At 46.9% G+C, this 20,115-nt stretch overlaps 1 protein-coding gene across 3 annotated transcripts in view; it reads left to right on the plus strand.

The window, feature by feature from the left end:
• The window catches only part of VASH2 (vasohibin 2), a 38,920-nt gene that overhangs the window by 9,161 nt on the left and 9,644 nt on the right, over positions 1-20,115 (plus strand). For all 3 annotated transcript variants that reach the window (XM_040611481.1, XM_040611480.1, XM_040611482.1), the window contains exons 3-5: positions 1,233-1,289; positions 10,144-10,218; positions 19,638-20,019. In XM_040611481.1, the coding sequence (XP_040467415.1) occupies positions 1,233-1,289; positions 10,144-10,218; positions 19,638-20,019 (514 nt within the window). The remainder of the gene's footprint in view (positions 1-1,232; positions 1,290-10,143; positions 10,219-19,637; positions 20,020-20,115) is intronic.

The following is a 20,115-nucleotide window of genomic DNA, read 5'->3' on the forward strand; positions in this document are numbered from 1 at the left end:
GGTGGGGAACAGGGTCTGGGTTTCCTTTGAGGGCTACAAGAGGCTCTGTGCTTTGTTCAGAGCACTCTGAAAGGGCCTCGTGAATGAGGTTTTGAAGGTGGGAGGGAAGCAAAGCCTCATTTCTGGAGAACTCTGAACTCTAATTGATGTCAGTTCAGAGCATCCTGGTGCAAGCTAGAGTCTTTATTTAGACCACGGTTACAAAGCCAGCAGCAGTGCTATTTATGCCTTGTAAGGTACCCTTTGCCTCCATAGGGTCACCTATTTCTGCCCTGGTATCACCACCACAATTTTACTGGCGTGAATATTCCCATGGTTGTGTTGGGAACTAGGTTGGGGAACAACTGGAAAAATAATCTAGCAAAAGTAAGTGGATGGTGTGATTTATTTTTTATTATTGCTGCTGTTGTTGGGGGTTTTGCTCGGTTGTTTCTTTGGCTTTTTTTTTTTTTTCTTTTGTTGATTTGTTTTTACTGGACAGATAGGTTTACTAACCTGATTTACTGAATTACTGCTTGGACAGCTGTGCTAAAGGAGCAGGATGAAGCTGCTTGTGGTGGTACTACTGCATGGTAGCTTGCACTGCTAGGTGAGTGGTGCTGAGGTTTCTTTGATGGGTGACTCTGCTGGCATCCTTTGTGATGAACTTTTCTCCTGTGCTCACAGTGTTAACTCACGTTCTTCAGTTGCACTTAGCTGGTTATTTTGATTTCATGTGCACTGTATTTTTTAGAGAATGGTTTATATTTACTAGGTGTAAATGGATGCACCTGCCATGCTTTTGGTTTACAGGTCATATATGAGCTACGTGGCTGACTTGAGTTAGAAACTTAAAAAGGAAATAAATTCTTTCAAACCATGAATGATGTTGATTGGTTTGAGAAGTCTCTAAAAGCTTTCTCTTGCCCAAATAGAAGCCTTTTTTTTCTTCAAATTTTAACCCAATAGTGAGTGGGACCTAGAGGAAAGGAGTATTCATAACCCTCAAGTACCAAATTTAAGTGTCATTTTAGACAACACTTTTGCTTGACTCTATATCTAATGCCGGTTAATATGTCATATAAAAAAGTGAAGTAATTGCTATATTTCACACGCCAGTGTTTCACCTCTGTTGAGAGTCAATGGCTTTCTGCTTGTTTCAACAGGAAATCGGAACTGAAATCCACCTTTTGAGCATTGTTATTTTATTGTTTAACTGTTCAAGCAACTTTCCTTTAACAGACGAAATTCAGATACAATCACACAGGAACACAGTTCTTCGAGATTAGAAAAACCAGACCTTTAAGTGGGTAAGTGTCTCTGGAAGTGGTCTAGTGCCCTTATCTCACATCATACCAGCTGATCACCTTGGGTGTTTGAGCACTGTAGCACCATGGCATGGGAGGGCTGCTTCCTCCATGCCATGGCTCCTCTGGCAGGGCCAAAACTGGGTATGTTGCTGCCTTTGCAAGGAGCATCCCAGCTTGCTGCCAGGTGACAAATGGACCCATTTAGAGCCAAGGAGTGGAAGGGCTGGTCTTGCTCAACAACCACGTGGGAGCTGCATAGCTACAGGCTGAAACTAAATACACAGGACTGGGAAAACTCTCAGTTGTTGCTTGTTGGTGTTGAGTTGGGAGGGCTGGGCTGTTTTTATGGAAACTGTGTAAGTCCTGAGATTCTGCTTGTGCTGTAATGGCCTTTGCTGATGGTAGGAAGAGATCAGCCGTTCAAAACGCTGCAGGAATTTTGACATCTTGGGCACAGTCCTTTCCCCTGGATGATCACAATAGACTGTTTAAGTCCTGGCTGTGCTTCTCCTGTTGCTGCTCATCTTGCTGTTCCTTCCACATGGTGGATTTACATGCTGGTTGGTGATGCATTCTGCAAGTACAAAGATATACACAGGGAGCCTGGCAAGAGAGGGCTGGGATCCCTTGCATGTAAGAACTGCATCATACTTAGGGCAGTGCTTCAGTAGGACCCAGTAAGTCAGCAGGTTAGAGCGGGAAGTGGTGTGGAAGAAGTTACGCTTTTAGGGTGAAATTTAGGTAAGCGCAATATAATTACTCCTGTAGACTGGCCTGTCTCTAGCTCTCCCCAGCTGTCTGTCATTAATCTAATGGTTTGTCACTGTAAATTCCAGTTTCCATCCCAGCTCTGCGCTTCAGGTTTTCGTCTTGCTGACGGCAATCTTTCACACTTCCTTTCTCTATGTAATATTCACTGCACTGGTGGAACTAGTTTAGAAAAAACTCTGCCTTGAGTGGTAGGTGGGTATACAGAAGCTTAAACTAATTTTCAGGCTAGTCACTTGTTTTTAAATTTGCCCCATTACTTTTTCCAAGGAAGTGGAGGATGAAAATGAATTGTGCTCAGCACTCACCACTTGAAAAGTCAGTGTCGTCCTGGGCTGGATGAAAGCCTGACTTACGAGGCCGGTACTCTTCCCTGGAAGGGAACCAATATAGAGCTCACAGGTGGAGATGTACCTGTGGCTTTGGATTCTCTCCTTAGTGGTGCCATTTTCACTATTTACTTGCTGTAGTGTTTGCTTGGGGACTTGTCTGACTTGTCTTCTTCTTCTGTCGCTGTTAGTACTTCTGGCAGTGACTTGGTATGTGGTGGCAGGACTTCTGCAGAATTTAGGAGAGTGCCCCTGGGAAGAGTCCAACCCCTTGGGGCAGCTGCTGCCAGCTTGCCAGGCACAGTTGCCTGCACCTGGTGTATGCTGGACTTGCAGAGTGTTAACTCTTAACGCCTGTGCTGCTTTGCTCCTTGACCTGATGGACAGGGGTGCTGGGAGTAGCGAAACTCTTAGGAGCACGCTTAGCTGCCCAGATTCTGTCATAGTGCAGTGGGGCTTGAGTGCTTGCCATGCCATTTCTTCAGCTTTGAGAAGAGGAATAATGCATTGATCGCTCTGTAATGTTGAGGTTTCCCTGAAGGCATTCCTTTCCTTCACGTGGGGTGTGTGTCTGTTCGTACCAGCTGAGGATATCTACTTTTGCATTTGTCCTTGGTGATTTGTTCTCCTGCTGCCAGGCCAGTTTTCACCAGAACTGAAAAACTCCCCACACCTGCAAGTTTGTTTTTTTTCCTGGGAGGTGTGTTCCACTTTGCAAGAAAACTGCTTCCAGTGTGGTGACAACAGGTTTCTTGTGCTGAGGTAACAAATGCTGTGCTGAGCAAGTTTCTTGGTGTAAAAGGCCTCGCTTGCTGCAAGATGAAGTTTGTATTTGCAAGTTACTCAGCAAGATGCTGAGTGCCTCCAATTGCCACCATCTCTTGAAAGCGGGGGCTGTTCCCAGAGCTGTGATTTATTGATATTAAACATATTGCTTATTTCATAATATGAGGGCTCAAAGCTAATGCAAGTATTACAAGATCTTTGGCAGCCTCTCTTCAAGAGAGCAGTGGCTGGACACAAAGAAGCTGAGCACTAGATGGAAATTGAATATTCATAAATTCATGTGAAAGTGTCCTAAAGCAGCTGGGGCATATTAATGAGTTTTTCTATTATGGGGGAAGGACTAGATATTATAGAGATTTACTGTCAGCATCAGTGAGATGCATGAGAGAATAAAAATGCATGGCTGTGCTTAGGAAGAAGAGCATAAATTATCTATAGGGACTCATAACATTAAAGGACACAGGCTTGCTATAATTTAGTATTTACAATCTCTCTTAAGAAAAAGTCATTGGTAGCTATCAACTTACTTCTAGACTGCCAGACACCCTGTGGATTTGTCTAGACTACAGATAACACTTTTGAAAATACTAGATTTCTGTTGGCATTGCTGTGTGAGTTGGGGTGGTAGAAATGTGATCCTGCAAACTGTGTGGTATTCCTGTTGCACTGGCAAACCATGTCTGAAAATGTGTTAGTGTCTAACCTTGCCTGAGTTTGTTGTATTTGTACAAAATCCAGATGTAGCTACATCCACCATAGGAGTGCTTTGCTCATAGAGTGTACAGGCATCCTGACCCAGGATGGTGTCCTGCACACGGGCTTCGTGATGTACCCTTTTGTACTGGGTAGGTAAAGGGCACCCTGTGGAGTTCAGTTCTACTGATCCATGATAAGTGTGTATGTGTGCAATACAAGTGTTTTAGACACCAGTAAGGCTGGTTTACCGTTTCCCGTATGGGATTATATTACAGCTTTTGTTGGTACAACTGGTCTGATAAAAAATGGTACCTTTAACTGAAATAGCTGTTCTTTAAAACTGCCAACCTTAGATAACGTAAGAGCTTTAGAAAAAGAAGTATTTCTGGATATCTAGTAATACCTGTAACTGTGAATTCGGTGCCAACAAGATTTTTTTTTTACTGGCTTTACAAGGAGCAGTAAACCCTCTGCAAGCTTCTGTTCTAGGATGCAGGCGTGAGCCGCAAGGGAGAACAAGTATTTTTGCCTTCCACAGAGTATCTGGGGAGGGTGTAGGTAGGTGTGGTATTGTGCTGTTTCCTCCAGTTCAGCGCCAGCTGATCAGCAGGACCTATGACTGAAGGAAAAACTGATGTTTTGGTAGGTTCTGGGGTCTTTGAGAAATTACAGCTCAGAAATGCTCTGTGAAGATGGCGAGACACTCAGTGACTGCAGATATAATGGGTGATCAATTGCAATAAAAGAGTGTGATAGAAGCAGTCACATGGGAACGATGCAACCAAGTAACAGCAAAGGGGGGAATGGAAAATAATACTGTTTCAACACACCATGTTATTAAAGAACCCTGATGGGGCTGTAAAGAAAAATGGGCTCATACCATTTCCAGACAATAGGCTGCAGAAGGCATTTGAACATCTGCTTCTGTCTTGCACAAAGGGAGAATGTTACAGATATGGTGCTATGTTCAGCATGTGGTAGAAGTGTTTTTGCCATTGAAACAAACTGGTTTTGAGAAGATTCATGAGAGCAGTAGCTGCTCTGCTGTTTTACTCCTGTTGGTGCCTTTCACTTCCTTCTTGGCTTCATTGGGAAGCATAAAACTGCCAGGAGCTTTAGAAAAATGTGGGAGAGGGAGATTTAGCGGACCTCATGCAAATACAAGGGCCTAGGGAAGGAGAAGTAAGTTTGTGAAAAATGTGCTGGAGGATCTCACTAATACAAATTTCATTAAAGTCTGTAGGACTCTCTGTTGAAGGTAACGGGCAGCCTCTCCTCCTAAGCACAGTTATCTCTGAAGTGACTCCAGTGTGATGGGTGCCAGCTGGTGAGATCCAGTTTTGGACATGCTTTTTCTGACATACATGTGAAATTGGGTGCCCTAGTGAAAAGTCTGGGAGTGAAAGGAATTCATGGTTCCCATGAGATGTCTGCAGATGCTGCCATTTTAAACAGAAGACATCCTAAAGTGGCAAAACCAGCTCCTCCATGGGCCCTCTCTCACTGCAGAAAGCAAGGGAGACAATCCAGGTGGGCTCTTGAAAACACTGAAAGACATTTTAGTCGATTAACAACGAAATATCACCATCTGCCAAGGACTAGATCTCGAGGGAGGAGCATGCAGTCTGTTCCTGTTGGCTACGTTTGTTAAAAGGCAGAATTGCTCACTGTGGTCTGGCATAGAGATCTGCCTGGCAGACTGTAGATAGTGGCGTAAATGCTGCAAAGAGGGAAGCTGCATGATGCTTTTTTTTGACTGTAGCAGTCTGCCTTGAGTAACTGGAAGAGATGGGCTGCCCCCATGCTCACTGGGGTCTGTGAAGAAGGTGGCTTTGAGCTAATTCCCAGCTATCTGTGATACGAGATTGTAGAGTACTGCATTAGCCATATATGTGGAGTGGAGTCTTTTCAGATAACTGGAAAGATTTAAAGACAATCCCAGAAACAAACCCTGCTCAGGCAGGGAATTGAAATGCGTAATGCTGGTTTTAATTCTTTTCCGCCTTCCTTAAATCTTCAATCACAAGTTTAACTTTCTGGAAAGTGCAGACTTTCTGGTTGCGATTAACATCTGTGACTGTGGTAAGAATTTAGGAGTCTAAGGAAATAGGGAAAATACAAGTCAAAGAGTGCTTGTAATGAGTTATTTTCAAATGAGCTGGATGCTCCATTGTTTCTCCTAGATTACTTGGAGAAGCGACAAGCAGCTTCCAAACCATTAATACTGTTAGAAAGCGTGGGGAGGATGGCTGCTTTTGTTGGAAACTGGGAAAGGCAAAGATATGAACCTTAAAAAAAAAAAAAAAAAAAGAGAGAGAGAGAAAAAATAAAATGAAGAACTTTGTGAGTTTATCTGCAGTTTCGGGGTAGGTGAAAGGCAGTGTGAATTTAGTTTGGCACAGTTTGTTTCTGCTAAGTTCGTTCAATGAGTGTGTAAGAGCTTTTGTCAATGAGGGAGAAGGTGTGGATGTGATAGCTCTCTGCTTTACTATGGCTTTTGGCAGCCTCCAGATAAGGTGGGGGCCTTGAGTCTAAAACTAACACAAGGACCCAACCTTGTGAAAAGCAGCGCTTAAGCAAGTGGTGCTTAATAGCTTGCTCTTGTGCTCTTGCCTAGCAGAGTTTGTCAGTCCAGGGGTGCAATCTCTGTCCCAGGTCAGTGTTTTTTCCTTAATGGTATAGGTAAGACTAATTGTTTGCTAATACATGCACTTAGCAGTCCAGGCTGGACAAGGTGACAAGGCTTTGCAAGGTGAAATTGGGATTCAAAGTGATCTTGAAGAGAGCTGCTTTGGAACAAACAGGTAATTTAGTAAGGGCAGATGCAGAAGGAGGGTTTTGGGAAGAGCCAGCTGTGGGAATACACAGTGGAGAACCAAAGGCTAGTTTTTCAAAGAAGGGCTGAGCCTAAGAAAAAACAAACAAACAAACAAAAAAAACCCAAACCCAACCAAAACCAAACATACACCCCACCAAAAACTCCCCAATAAACAAACCAACCAACCTCCCTCAAAAAACAACTAAAGAACAATAAAAAAACCCCAACAACAAAAAAACCAATAAACTGAAGTGTGGGTCAACAGGGAAAAAGCCAACAGCACACTGGGTTGGTTGCAAAAAATTGGATTCAGAAGGAAATGTTCGTAATATGGTGTGGTGGGCTTAGCTGAAGGGCTGAGAGATGTGAGTCAGTTGAAGATACTCCAACAGGAAAGCAACAAATCTTACAGAAGGTCTAGAAAACATGGCCTAAGGGGGAAGCTTGGGGGGGGGGGGGGGGAAGGGATTTTAAAGGAGGGGAATATCTGTCTGCCTTCTCATGTTTACAAAGAGGGTAAGGGGGAAGCTTTGAGGGGGGGGGGGGGAAGGGATTTTGAAGGGGGGAATATCTGTCTGCCTTCTCATGTTTACAAAGAGGGTAGATTACAGCCTGTTGCATACATAAATGTCTGTTGCAAGAGGAGTGATAACAAATGCTCTCCATGCCCACTGTGGATAGCAGAAATAGCTTCTGATTTAAATTGCAAGAAGTGAAAGATTTAGTTTAAACATTAGGGGACCTTCTTAGATGCAAGGTTAAGTATAGGGTAGATTAACTGGTGGGTTCCCAAGCCTTTGAGAAACCAGTTAAAAGTAGGTTGGAAAATTATCTGTGAGGAGTGATTTAGATTTGGCTTATGCTGCCTTGGGCAGAGCGGTGGCTCGGGGATTCTCCAAAGGCTTTGCTTCCAATGCAAACACAAGGTTTAAGCCCATGCTTTGTCTCAGGCTGGTTAAAAGCAGAAGAAAAACTCTCAGTGGCTATTGAACTGGGTCATCTGTGTAAACCCAGTGGTCTGTGCTGTAAACACAGAGGAAAAAGCAAACTGTTTGCAGAGTCCTCCCCAGGAGTCTAGGGATGGATGTGTGCAAGGGCATGACCTGCTCGCTGGGTGCAGATGGATGCTCGTTGGCCGATTATTGGTGATGCCTCCTGACCAATGCTCCCCTTGCACAGACCATCATCACTGTCATGGTCCAGAGGCCATGGCTGTCTCTGAGCTGCAAGGTCCTGGGTGGGCTCTGAGCACCTGCTACAGCTCCTAGACCTGGGTGCCTTGAGCAGGAGGTGGGACAGGAGGGCTTCCCGGGGTCCCTTCAGAGCCCAGCGATGCCATATAAAGGGAAGGGAGGGCTGCCACTAGGCTCAGCAGGGACAGCTGTGCTACCTGTGCACTAGTGGGCCGCCCATTTTTAAGCAAGTGAAATGCCTTTCCCATTTGATTTAAATCTGTCTTAATAACCATATAGTGTGCTGGAGAGCTGTGTTTCAGAACCAGCGTGTATGTGGCTTGCAAACAGAGTGCATGTTAAATACAACTTAGTATTAAATAGAATGAGTGTTGCTGTGACAGGTAAGTCGGTAGTAATATGAGTGCTCATTTAGGCCAATTACCCTCCTGGCCGTGGAGCCATTAATGCTATCTCCATGCTGACAACACCTTGAAATCATGACAGCAGTGAGCCTATAAAAGCAGATGTTAGGACAACTGATGCTGCATGGGGTGATGAAGCACTGAGTTTGCCTGCTGGCAGCAGGGTCAGCATAGGTGTAGACCTGAGCAGGAGATGCTGTCTCTGTCCCTCAGACCGTGTTAACCAGGCATGTAACCATGGCTTCAAGCTAAATAGCTTTACAACTTGAGCTTTTTCCCACTTCTGCTGCACATTCATAATCAGCTGTGACTTTTAACTCCCCTGGAGTTAGAAGATAGGCAATTCAGTGGATCGTTTTGTTCATGGATACCTCCTATGCATTGTCCACGTGTAATGCTTCTCTGGACGGAGACAGGGCTTTGCAGCAGCTACTGCTGTGACCAGCACTGAGGAGCTACTGTGGGGGATGAAGGGGCCCCATTGTCTGCCCTCACCCTCGCTCTGTGCTTCCAGCAGTGGGGTTTCTGTGGCTGATTGTGAGCATGTAGGAGGCCGGCTAACTCTAATTTGTCTTCTGTATTGCAGGCAGAGTGTAAAGGGCGGTTGTTTACAAATGAAAAGATAATTTCTAACTTGGATAAATGGGACATGGAACGGCTGTGACAGGCTGTAATAGCGGTGGAAGCTGTATCGCCTCAGTCGAGGTTTAAAATGTATGAGGTGGGTGAATTAGAAAGTGGGAAAAAGAGACTCGAATGGTTTCAGATGGATATTTTCATAATCTTCTCTAACACAAATACATTTATTGTTTAATGTTGTATATGCTTAGTGCAGGGATCTGTTTATAAAGCACTTCTCAGGTAAAAGATACGGATAGAAAAGACTTCAAAACGGATGTCATCCTTTGGTTTGGTTTTTAGCTTTTTTTGTGTGTGTATGTGTCATTGGGTATGACTCTTCTGGCCTTATAGTCTCCTTTCAGTATTTTTTGTTTCTTTTTAACTCTCCAGGATTTTAGGATCTGCTTGTGGAAGGGGATAGGGTACCTAGTTGGTTGATAGTGCGGCGTCAGTCTGGCATCACAGCTTTCTCAGCTGAGCTGAGATTAGGTTGCTTGTTTCTTATCACAGTGTTGTCCCTGTCACATAACTCCACTCCAAAGACAGAGTCCAAATTGTAACTAAACTCTGTGAATTTGCAAGATCCTGGGCATGCATAGTTTCCTGTACTCCCACAGAAGAATCCTATGTTTTTTACCACTTCTCCAGTGTGCACGAGGTGGGGAGCAGCAGCAAGATGATAGCTCAGCTTGCAGTGGTGTAGAGTGCCTGTGTTAGTAGAGCTTTCTGCAGAACAAGCCTTGGTAAGAAGGCATTACATTCTAGTCTGCACCTATAGCTATAGGCTCACAGTGGCATTTGTAACTTCCAGGGGGCCATCATGTAACCATCGTCTCTTCACTGTTTTTTTCCAGAGGAGAGCCAGGTTCTCTTAAACTAGGTCCTGCTGTAGGAGCTTGCATGATTGCCAGCTTTTGCAGCTCAGCAGGGCTTTGTGTTACAGTCTGAAGTGATTCTCATGGAGTTGCTGCAAGGACTGCATTCCTCCAACCCATTTTCAGAGGCTGGAAGGCACCGGGATGCCGGACACCTTTTTTTGTGGTTTTGTTTTGCTTTTTCTTCCAGTCATCCTCCAGAAGTCAACAGGGCTCTGGCAAGTTGCTGAAGAGGACAATCAAGTTCACAAGTGCTTGCTGAGTTAAGAACCAGACACACCTGGCTCTCCGTGTAGGAGAGGACCTTGATTCCTGTCAGCTGCTCCAACTGAAAGGACTGAAAATGTTTTCATTTCTGTCCTAGGTTAATGGAGACAGCAAAAGAAATGACCAGGGAGTCTTTACCTATCAAATGCCTTGAAGCAGTTATCCTGGGGATGTATCCTTTCACATGCCTGCGACTTTTTCCACTGCAGCGCCATTTACTATATTGCCCTTCCCAGATGGTGTCTGAGATGGTCACAGCCAAAGGTGAGTGCCAGCAGCTCGGGGAGCTGCCATGGTAGTGATGAACAAGTTGCTGAATCGCCTAGGGCCTGTCAGCAGGAGTTTGAATGCTGGGTGCCCAGTTCACGGGTGTCATGCTCTGGTCGTGCTGACTTTGCCTCCTGCCCTGGTAATCTGTGTAATGTCAGGATCTGACCCAACGTGTCCAGATGAGTAGCTGTCTACACAGTCCTTGTTGTCTTCTTTAGTATTTCTCTGCCAGTTATTGTCAGAGCTTGGTAGCACCTGAGGAACACTGCTCTGTTCTGTGTTTGTCTAATGTTTACATGGCAAAGTCATCTCAGTTTTGGTCTCTCGGCCCACAGCTGTGCTTTGTGCAGGAATGTGTATCGCGGTTGAGCACTTAAGCTTTACCTTAACATAGTGCTTGCTTCTTATTCAAAGAATAAGTCTTAGAAAAAACACAAGAATATAGTCATTCAGAGACAGACTTGTTTCTTGACCCTCTTGTGCTGTCACTGGTAAATCAACCTGCATCACCCTAAAACACCAGAGGAGAGCAAGGCAGGGTTACAGGAATAATTGTATGCTGGGTACGTTTTACCACAACTGAAAAAAATTGATTTAAAACAAAACAAAAAGCCAAGCCAAAATAAACCCCGAAGCAGACCAGCTTCTGGCATGTCTCTGTGGCGTTTTGCTTGCTGCTGCTGCCCCCTCTCGCGGGAGAGGAGCTGGCAGAGCTGGGCAGGTAGTGCCCGGGGTTGGCTCACGAGAAGGGGTGGTTGCTGTAGGGGTGAGGAGGGGACGTGGGCTGAGCAAACATGTGGTGTGTGAGGCTTGTTGCTGGATGCAGTCCGTGCTGAGCTCAGAGGTCTGCGGAGTGTGCGCCAGGTGCTGTTGGTGGCTGTGCTTGGCTCCCAGTGCACCAGGGATGGGCTTCAGGTCTCAGCGTGGATGGTGGCTCTGGCTGACGATGCTGGCAGGGTCTGCATGCAGCTAGAAGGATGGGGGTCATGGGGGCTTGGTGCTGGCAAAAGACTCAAACTGATGCCCTCCCGGAAACAGAAATTATGTCAGTGGATCTGTTGTGCTTGCCCTTGTGTCAGGGTTGTGTTGAAACTATTTGGGGACAAAAGGGATGGGGGAAATAATCCCCAGATGGAATTGCTGCTGCTTTGCAGAGTCAGTGTGGCTTCTAGTGCTGCATTTCTAGCACTGAACTGATTATTCCACATACCACACAAGCAGAGGGTGATTGGTAGCGTACAGATAACCTGAAAGTATTCTTGCTGATCTGAAAGATTTGACTTTTATTTTCATTTGGAAAGAGGTTTTTTTCTGCTTGGCTCAAACCTGACTTTTGCTCATTTTTTAATTTTTTTTTTAATTTAAGAAGTGCGAGAATCAAACTATGGTTTATACTTTCCCTGAGTTTTTTGCTTGTGGGCACACAGGGTGTAGCAGCGGGGGGTGGATAGGCTGTCTGAATAAGTGTGCTTTGAAAGTGGCTGGTGCAAACCTTGTGCCTGTGCAGAACCTCTTGGTGTTGTGCTGCATGTGCACCATGTGAGTTTCAGGAGGCATCTTTGTAAACCACGTGGGGAAGTTTGCCGATTTTTTTCTCAGCTGTGACATTTTGGCCTTCAGCATTGCCCTCTGGATGCATACGTGGTGAAGCCAGCAGCTGTGACCTGCTTTCCAAGGTCAGGTGGTTACTAGATGAGAGATGCGGTTTACCCTCTCCCAAGTGTCAAACCAACCTCTTCCCATACACCTGAGCTAAGCATCCCTCTGCGTGTCTGTGTTAGCCTCTCGTTTCCATCTCTGTCTCCGGAAATAAGGTACTGCTTGTAATTTGTGTGCTGGCAGGCTTTGCCATGTTGCTTGGATACCGAGAAGAGCGCAGCCCCTACAGCAGCCCCTTGTCATGAGCTTTCATTCAAAGGCCGGCTTGCACAGAGCAGCTTAGCAAGGTATCATTTTAATTGTACTGCTTGCTGGCTGATGCAATTGCCTCTTGCTATGTGACTTATTATAAAACACTTCTGTAATCCTTCTTGGTGCAGAATTAAGTTCTACATAATTGCCTTCGCAGTAGATCTTGAAGCATTTTTATAGGGCAATGAGTTAAAATACTGAACAGCCCTGTCTGCATGCACCAAGGGAGCAGCTGCAGTGAGATGACTGAAAGCTCGTATAGATCTTCCAATATTATTTTGCAGCATTCTGCATGGCTCTTCTTCTCTGTGTAGCTGTCTGAACTGGCTGCGCATCTCAAGGCAGAGCCTAACTGGAGACATTCCTCCTGCTGTCTTCCCCAGGGTATTTCTCAGTTCTCTTGCAAATCAGCTGAGTAATGGTGCATTTAACCCATTCTTTCTGAGCAAGAATCCAAATGACTTGTGCTCAAGAAAGAATAGTAAACCAAAAAGTCCCGAGGGATTTTCATCCGTACTGTATTCACAATGGGAAGAGCAAAATATCAGACAGGGGAGAGGGGAGTGGCATGGTGCATCCATCCTCAGGGAGTCTCGCAGAGTGTGTCTGATGGGTGAACATAACTCGCTCCTGTTGCCTTCAGTGTGCCTCTCGTGGTTCACGTGAGGTAACTGTCAGACCCATGCAGTGTATTAGACCTCCCCCTGTCCAATATATTATTACATGAGGAAGAGGAGAGCAGAAGTGCCTCAGGAGGGAGAAATTATTGAATGGCTTCTGCACTATACCTTCTGCACATTTTAATCAGTGGATGTTTATCTCTGCTGGAGACCTGGGCCCATTCTTCTCCTCCTGCCTAGCAGGTACATCCATGGGCTGGAAGTGAGTGTTTTCAGTAAGGGGAAGATTTTCTTGCAGTCGTTGCAGGCTATTGATGTCCCCACAGTGCCCCTTTTTGCCTCCTGCATGCTTGTCCAGAGCTCGATCCACTCACTAACTGAAATATGGGCAAGTAGGGTCCTGCTGAATACCTGCAGCCCCTCTATACCTGGGAAGAGCCAGGAGAGAGCTTTTAATTGCTTCCTCTGTCACAATCTGATCTTAAGCTAGTCGGCTTGGACTGCAGCTGGGCACTGGAGGACAGGCACCTCAAAATGAAGGATGCTGGCCGGGCAGTCCTGCTTTGAGAGGCAGAGCCGGCTGCTCGAGCTGTTCCTTTGTGGACACTGGAGCTGCCGGGGCGAACTGAGGCTCACCTTGCAGAAGACAGCCTGATGTGAGCTTGGTAGCATTCTACCTCGCAGTTCCAAGCCTGGGATCTTGGCACTCCTGGAGCCTGTGGGAAATGCCATCTGACTCCAGGCTGTGGTTGGAAATTTCTCTGTGTGTTTGCTGCTGGTGGTTGAGGGCCTCTCTGACGTTATGAGCGGTTGCTTGGTTGCTCAGAAAAATAGCTCTTCTGTTTTTCCTGAAGCCTTATCTGACACTTTTGAAGTGTGAGGTTTATTTTCCTCCAGCTCCACCTCCTCACTCTGAGCTAGTGTAAATAAAACTGCCTCCTTGCTCCTTGCAGACTGCTCTCGTCCCCTCCAGCTTGCTTGTGCTATGTGGCACAGCCTGCTGTGATGGCTCGGGGTGCCTGCTCACACTCCCCTAGCCTTTGCAAGTGGCAAGAGAGGAGAGGATGAGACACCCTGTGATTTTGGTCAAGATGAGTACAGAGACTTCAGCAAAAAAACACCCTTGCTGGGCTCTAAGACATGAAGCACTGCAGTGTCATCTTGTCAGAGTTAAATAAGGGAGAATTTCAGGCTAAGAAATAACAAATTGATTAGCACAAGCAGTGCAATGGGCATTCATTTGCCTAATACCAGGTTCACCTGGCTTTCCCTCTTTTGTCTTTGGTTTGCAAGGCAGAGTGGGACTTGTAGCAGAGACACCAGAAGGTGTCAGGAGTGATGCTGGGTCTTCCTGCAGCCGGAGGAGAAGCACTTGCAAGTCTGGGCACTGGGACAGCTGGGTGCTTAGATCTGCTTGGGTGTCAGCATTGGCAGGCTGGTCTGGTCAAACAATTGGTGCTAGCACTTGCATCTGAAATGTGAGCATGTCTTGCTTTGTTTCAGGCTGCTGTGGGCTCTGCAGGGCCTTGGTGCACTGTCTTATATTTGGGCTTTTTTTACCTCCGGAGCTCTGAGGAGGAGGGTCTCACTGTGTCCCCTCCCCCTAGGGGGTCTCTGTGGGTCTGGGTCCATGTTGGTGCTGCAGAGAGGGGACACAGTGCTTGTCTCCTCGCCCGCGGCTCGTGCACCCCTTGCACAGTTGCTGTCTGTCAGCTTGGCAAATGCACCAGGGTTTGCCCCCCCCCTCCCACTAAGATCACGTTGAAGCTGGTTTAGATGCAGGTGGGCTGAGGTCCTCACAGGTGTCCCCTCACCTCCTCAACAGTGGGCTACAGTTCCTAGCAGTGGTGGGAAAACTGCTGGTGGCAAGTAACCCAAGCTCACCTAGCCATGGGGAGCCAGCTGCCGTCTGGTGGGTGCTGTCAGCTGCTAAGACCCATTTCCAGAAATGTTCGAAGTCTGGAGCCACAGTGCTGGCACATGGAAAGATCCTGCTCTGATTATTTATCAAGAAGAGAGAAAAACAAAAAAGCAAGAGAGAATGCAAAATTTTTCTAAAACTTGCTGCTGAAAGTAGACAAGGTGAAGGGCTTCAGGTCTCTGTCTTCTGGCTGGGAACTGCTCTGTGCTCTGCAGTGGGGGCACTGTGTAGGGGAGGGTATGTACTGGGGGGGAGGGGAAGATGCTGGGACTTCTTTGTAAGATTTTTTTGATATTAGAATTCACCAGGAGGTGGAGGGAAAAAAAAAACCAAAACAACCAGCAACCATCCTCAAGCCACAGAAGGGCATTGACTGAGTCATTGTGTGAGCGTGCAAACTTAACCCATGCAGATGCTTTCTGCTCCAGAGTTTTAAAACTAAGGGGCTGACTCAGCTGACATTTTAACTAATCTTCCCCTTTTCTTTTGAACTGACTAATGCTGCTACTAAGTTTTCCCGCTGCCCAGGAAGATGTGGTGGCCAGAGTGCAGGTTTTGTGTCCCAAGTCTTGCTTGTATTTGAGTCTGGGGTCTGAGTGTCTCCCACGTATGCAAGCTAGGTTATGCCTGAGCCTGGGTGGTGAAGGCAATGGGCCTAAAGGAAGTAGAACAACCTGTGGCTTGGAGGATGGTGTGCTTGTGTTGACTTGCAGATTCATAGGAGCTGCATGCTGGCCTGGGAAGTCTGGCCCTTTCTGCAGGCTGCTAGCAGTGTTGGTGTGCTCGAGGAAGCCTACTTGTTAGAATCATAGAATGGTTTGGGTTGGAAGGAACCTTAAAGACCATCTAGTTCCAACCCACGGGCAGGGACGCCTTCCACTAGACCAGGTTGCTCAAAGCCCCGTCCAACCTGGGCCTGAACACCTCACGGGATGGGGCATCCACAGCTTCTCTGGGCAGCTGTTCCAGTGCCTCACCACCTCATAGTGAAGAATTTCCTCCTGATACCTAATCTAAACCTACCCTCTTTCAGTTTAAAGCCATTCCCCTTTGTCCTATCACGACATGCCCTTGTAAAAAGTCCATCTCCAGCTTTTCTGTAGGCCCTGTCTAGGTACTGGCAGGCCGCTGTAAGGTCTCCTGGGAGCCTTCTCTTCTCCAGGCTGAACAACCTCAACTCTCTCAGCCTGTCTTCACAGGAGAGGTGCTCCAGCCCTCTGAGCATCTTCCTGCCCCTCCTCTGGACTCACTCCAACAGGTCCATGTCCTTCTTATGTTGGGGGCCCCGACATAAGAGATATCTGTAGTAGAGCCATACTGGGTTACCCTAATGGCATGTCACCCCCAAAGCATGTTGTAAGCTTTGGGCCCGGTTCTTCTCACAGTCCTTTGACTCAGACTGGTCTCTTTGAAAAGCCTGCTGGCGTAAGAGAGCAGAATTCATCAGTTGCCTAACACACAGCCCTGGCTGGCAGGCACTAGTGTCTCTGAGGTGGAAGAAATTGAGGTTGAAGGACTAGTATGAGGCTGCAGAAGGGCTGAGAGTCAGGGTGGGCAGAGTCTGGGAATCTCTGAGGGCTGGGGACGTGCCGTACCAGCCCATTCCCGTGAGACCCTGGTGAAGCTCTGGGTATTGTCCTTGTGCATTTCCTGGGTGTGGGGGAAGAGGAGGGATACTGGGGCAAGAGGTGGCCAGTCAGAAGATTAGCATTGTCCCTCTTGTATGATATCCAAGATCAGCATCCCTCAGTGCAGTTTTTCTGCTCCTTTGATTTACACTAAGATCTGGGATCGGGAGGCCACCGAGCTTTTGTTACAGCTGCTTTTGCCCTCTCCTACTCTGCACTGCTTCTCTATTGTGGCGCATAATTTACTCCCCGACTCTCCATGCTGTAGTTACAGTCCCAGCTCAAAAGTGTGATTACAGCTGCGGCATTGCTGTGTCGTTGCCTTTTGTTTGCCACAATACAGCTCTCCTTGGGCAGAGCAGAAAGGAAGAGAAATAATAATGATGCATGGATGGAGGGGAAGATCTGACGTGCCTTTCCAGCGCATTTGCTGTGTATTTCATCTCGGGTGGAGACTCTCATTAACTAGTCGCTCAGTAGAAGCAACCTGTACCTAAAGGTTAATTTCCACAGCGGTTGTTGCTGGGTTATTTGATGGTGGGTAATTTCTGTCCTCAAAAGATTCTTTTACTCCTACCTAGTATTTAATGAGATTAAATTACAACTTCTCCAAGACCCTCATGGCAGAAGTGTATATGTGTGGCAGGTGGCCACCAAAGCTTTGTATGGACTTAATAGAAAGGCACTCGGGGAGCAGAGAGAAAACCCTTTCATAATAAGGGGGAAAAATAGTGGTGATGTTTGAAAGCTTCATAGGTGTTAATAAAAGATACTGCTTTTTCAGTTACACAGAATGATAAATACAATGGGCTTCTGCAAGAATCTGTCTGTAGGACACAAATTATTGTAACATGACTTTGATGTACGCAGGATGCTCCTTTTAAGGCCTGGAGCAAGGTGACCTTTTAAATGAGGTGACTGTGGGCTGAGTTTTCCAGTTGATATAATGGTGCTGGGCTCCATTCTGACCTTGCAGTGTATTTATACTCTTTTAATTCTACAGATGGTGTGGGGTTTCTCTTGGAGAAGCTAGTCCTAATGCAGCAGCGATCCAGCGAGACCACCGAAGGCAATAAAGCTATTTCTGGCCCTTGTTGGTGTAGTTGATATCAGGGTGAGCTTTGACAGTTGCTGCAGGGTGTTTGTGTTTGATGTAGGTGGGGCAGCAGGTGGGCAGAGGTGGGTGCATGTAGCCTTGGCTGGGCAGGGGGTTGTGTGCGTGGCAGGGAGGTCTGCGCTCTGTTCCGCATGCTCGTCCAGACTTACTGTCATACAGATACTGAAGTGCACCAGGAGCTGGGTCCATAGCGTTGTCTGTTCGTATACCCTCTAATACGTTTTCTCCAGACTGCTAAAGCGGATGACATCTAGCACTGAATACAGTTAAATATGTTTGACATTGAACCAAAAAGCTTCCCTGTGGCTGTTATGAAAGATTTTTGCCAACGTATTTTTCTTGCGTGTTTGGTTTTTTTTGTACAGAAGTTTAACCCATTGCTCTTGACCTCATATTCTGGGCAGTTCACAAATCTTTTACTAGTTGGTTTCTGCATTCGCCTGGAGGGCAAAAGTTTGAATACGTGAAATTCAACAAACATCAGGTGGGTGAAATATCCACTTGAGAAAATGCTTGCAAGACAGATGACACTCATTGTATACTTTTTCTGCACCCCTGTAGAGAGAAGAGGTGAAATGCAGGGTGCAGGCAGGAGGTCAGCATCCTGGGGAGTTGAGGTGGGGTGTCAGACTGGGCAGAACCAGAATCAAGCACAAATTGTGTTTTACAGCGTTGGTACAAAGGCTTTTTGTGTTCTCTGTTTCCCAGCAGCTGTCGGGCAGCCGTGCTACGCAGACAAGGGAGGCAGACCAGCCGCAATAACATCCCAGGGCATCTCAGCTGTGCAGTGCCTCTTGTTTCACTGCTGTTAAAGACCCTTCTTGGGCACAGGGTAGGGGGAGGAGGGGATGCTGGAGATCCTCAGAGCAGGACCCTGGTCTGAGCCGGTTCCTGCAGCTCCAGCAGTAGCCAGTGCCACTCCTCCATTCTTGAGGCTGCCTTGATGCTGTCCTGGCAGTGCTGCTCCTTGGGCTGGTGTATTTTGTAGTGGCACAGCCCTGACCGACTGCCTTGACTGTGTCTGCCTCCAGGGATGGCTCTAGGATTACAGCAGGTGCCTCTGGCTGGAGTAACCGTGAGCTGGAGCGTCTTGCTGCAGCCTTTTCTGGTCTTCCTTTCTCCATTCCCCAGGCATGGGTGGGGGTCTCAGCTGCAGAAGCGAAGGGCACCTGCTGTCCCAGGGGCCAGCTGTCAGCATGTGGAGCCAGGTTGGGTTTCAGCTGTCCAGGGATTAGCAGCAGGGAGCCACATGCAACGTAGTCACTGACGCAAAACCACTTGTGTGAGGGAATCTCAGCCTCTCCTCCCCATGGCACAGACCAGCAGCCTCCCGAGGTGACCTGGGACACACACATAGTTCCCTTCTGAGATCAGCTCTCAGAATCATCTCAGTGATGCTGTTACGGAGCTAGGACCTGGCCTCTGCACGTGGTCTATTTGAAATGGCCAGCAGTGATTCAGGGGATGTGTTTTGCTTTTAAAAGCAAAAGCATTTGTTCTGACCGTGTCTCTGTGCTTATCTAATTAATTATCCATCTGGGAGTTTTACTTTGTTCATCTCAGCAACGTGTTACAAGGGTAGCACACAAAAACTCCTCTTGTTTGAGGAGTGGGCATGCTGAGGACCAGTTTGCAGATGGAAAGACAGACTGTCATCCTGGAGAGGAATACATTCAGATTTTTTGTACTGGTTGAAGAAGTGGGAAAGTGAGGATCGATACCAGAGTCATACCAAGCTCCAGCATGAAATGGTGGGAACGCTGTTCCCTTTTGGAAGCATGGGTGTTTGATGTTGGTATGAAATGGGGGAGTTCCCACAGATCTGGGGAGGGTGGTCTCTCCTCTGGCCCCAACACTGTTGTGTTGGGTTTTTTCCTTCCCCCCAAGCGTGGTTAAGAGTCAGGGCCTTTCCTGCCTGAACCATTGCATCTTATTCTCCAAGTGGTGAAATGGGTTTTGGCAGCATTGACTGTTTCTGGGGCACGGCGAGAATAAATTTGTGCTTGCAAAAAAGCACATGGCCTGGCAGTTAAAAAAAACCCTAGTTGCTAATGATGTCTTACAGATGTGATTGTATGTGTTCCCTTCCCAGCACTGTTGTTGTCTTGACACGGTGCACACCAGATACTTAACGAACGGGCAACCCTCTGTGGAACGATTCCCCATCAGCTTTAAAACCCACTTCTCAGGGAATTATTTTCATCATGTGGTGCTCGGGATTTACTGCAACGGCCGGTATGGCTCATTGGGCATGAGCAGACGATCAGATCTGATGGACAAACCTCTAACTTACCGAACTCTGAGCGACCTCATCTTTGAATTTGAAGACTCCTATAAAAAGTACTTGCATTCAGTGAAAAAAGTAAAAATTGGATTATATGTCCCGCACGAGCCGCACAGCTTTCAGCCTATTGAGTGGAAACAGCTGGTCCTCAATATATCCAAAATGATGCGCACGGAAGTCAGGAAGGAGCTGGAGAAGTTTGCCAGGGATATGAGGATGAAGGTAGGTCTGCACATCTGGGTGGTGGACTCGGAGGTTGGGGGTGCCTTGTCCCATCCTGCAGAGATTGGTCTTGCTTCATGTCAGCAGGCTGACCCC

The sequence above is a fragment of the Falco naumanni genome, chromosome 12 (assembly GCF_017639655.2).
Source record: "Falco naumanni isolate bFalNau1 chromosome 12, bFalNau1.pat, whole genome shotgun sequence".
Lineage (NCBI taxonomy): Eukaryota > Metazoa > Chordata > Aves > Falconiformes > Falconidae > Falco > Falco naumanni.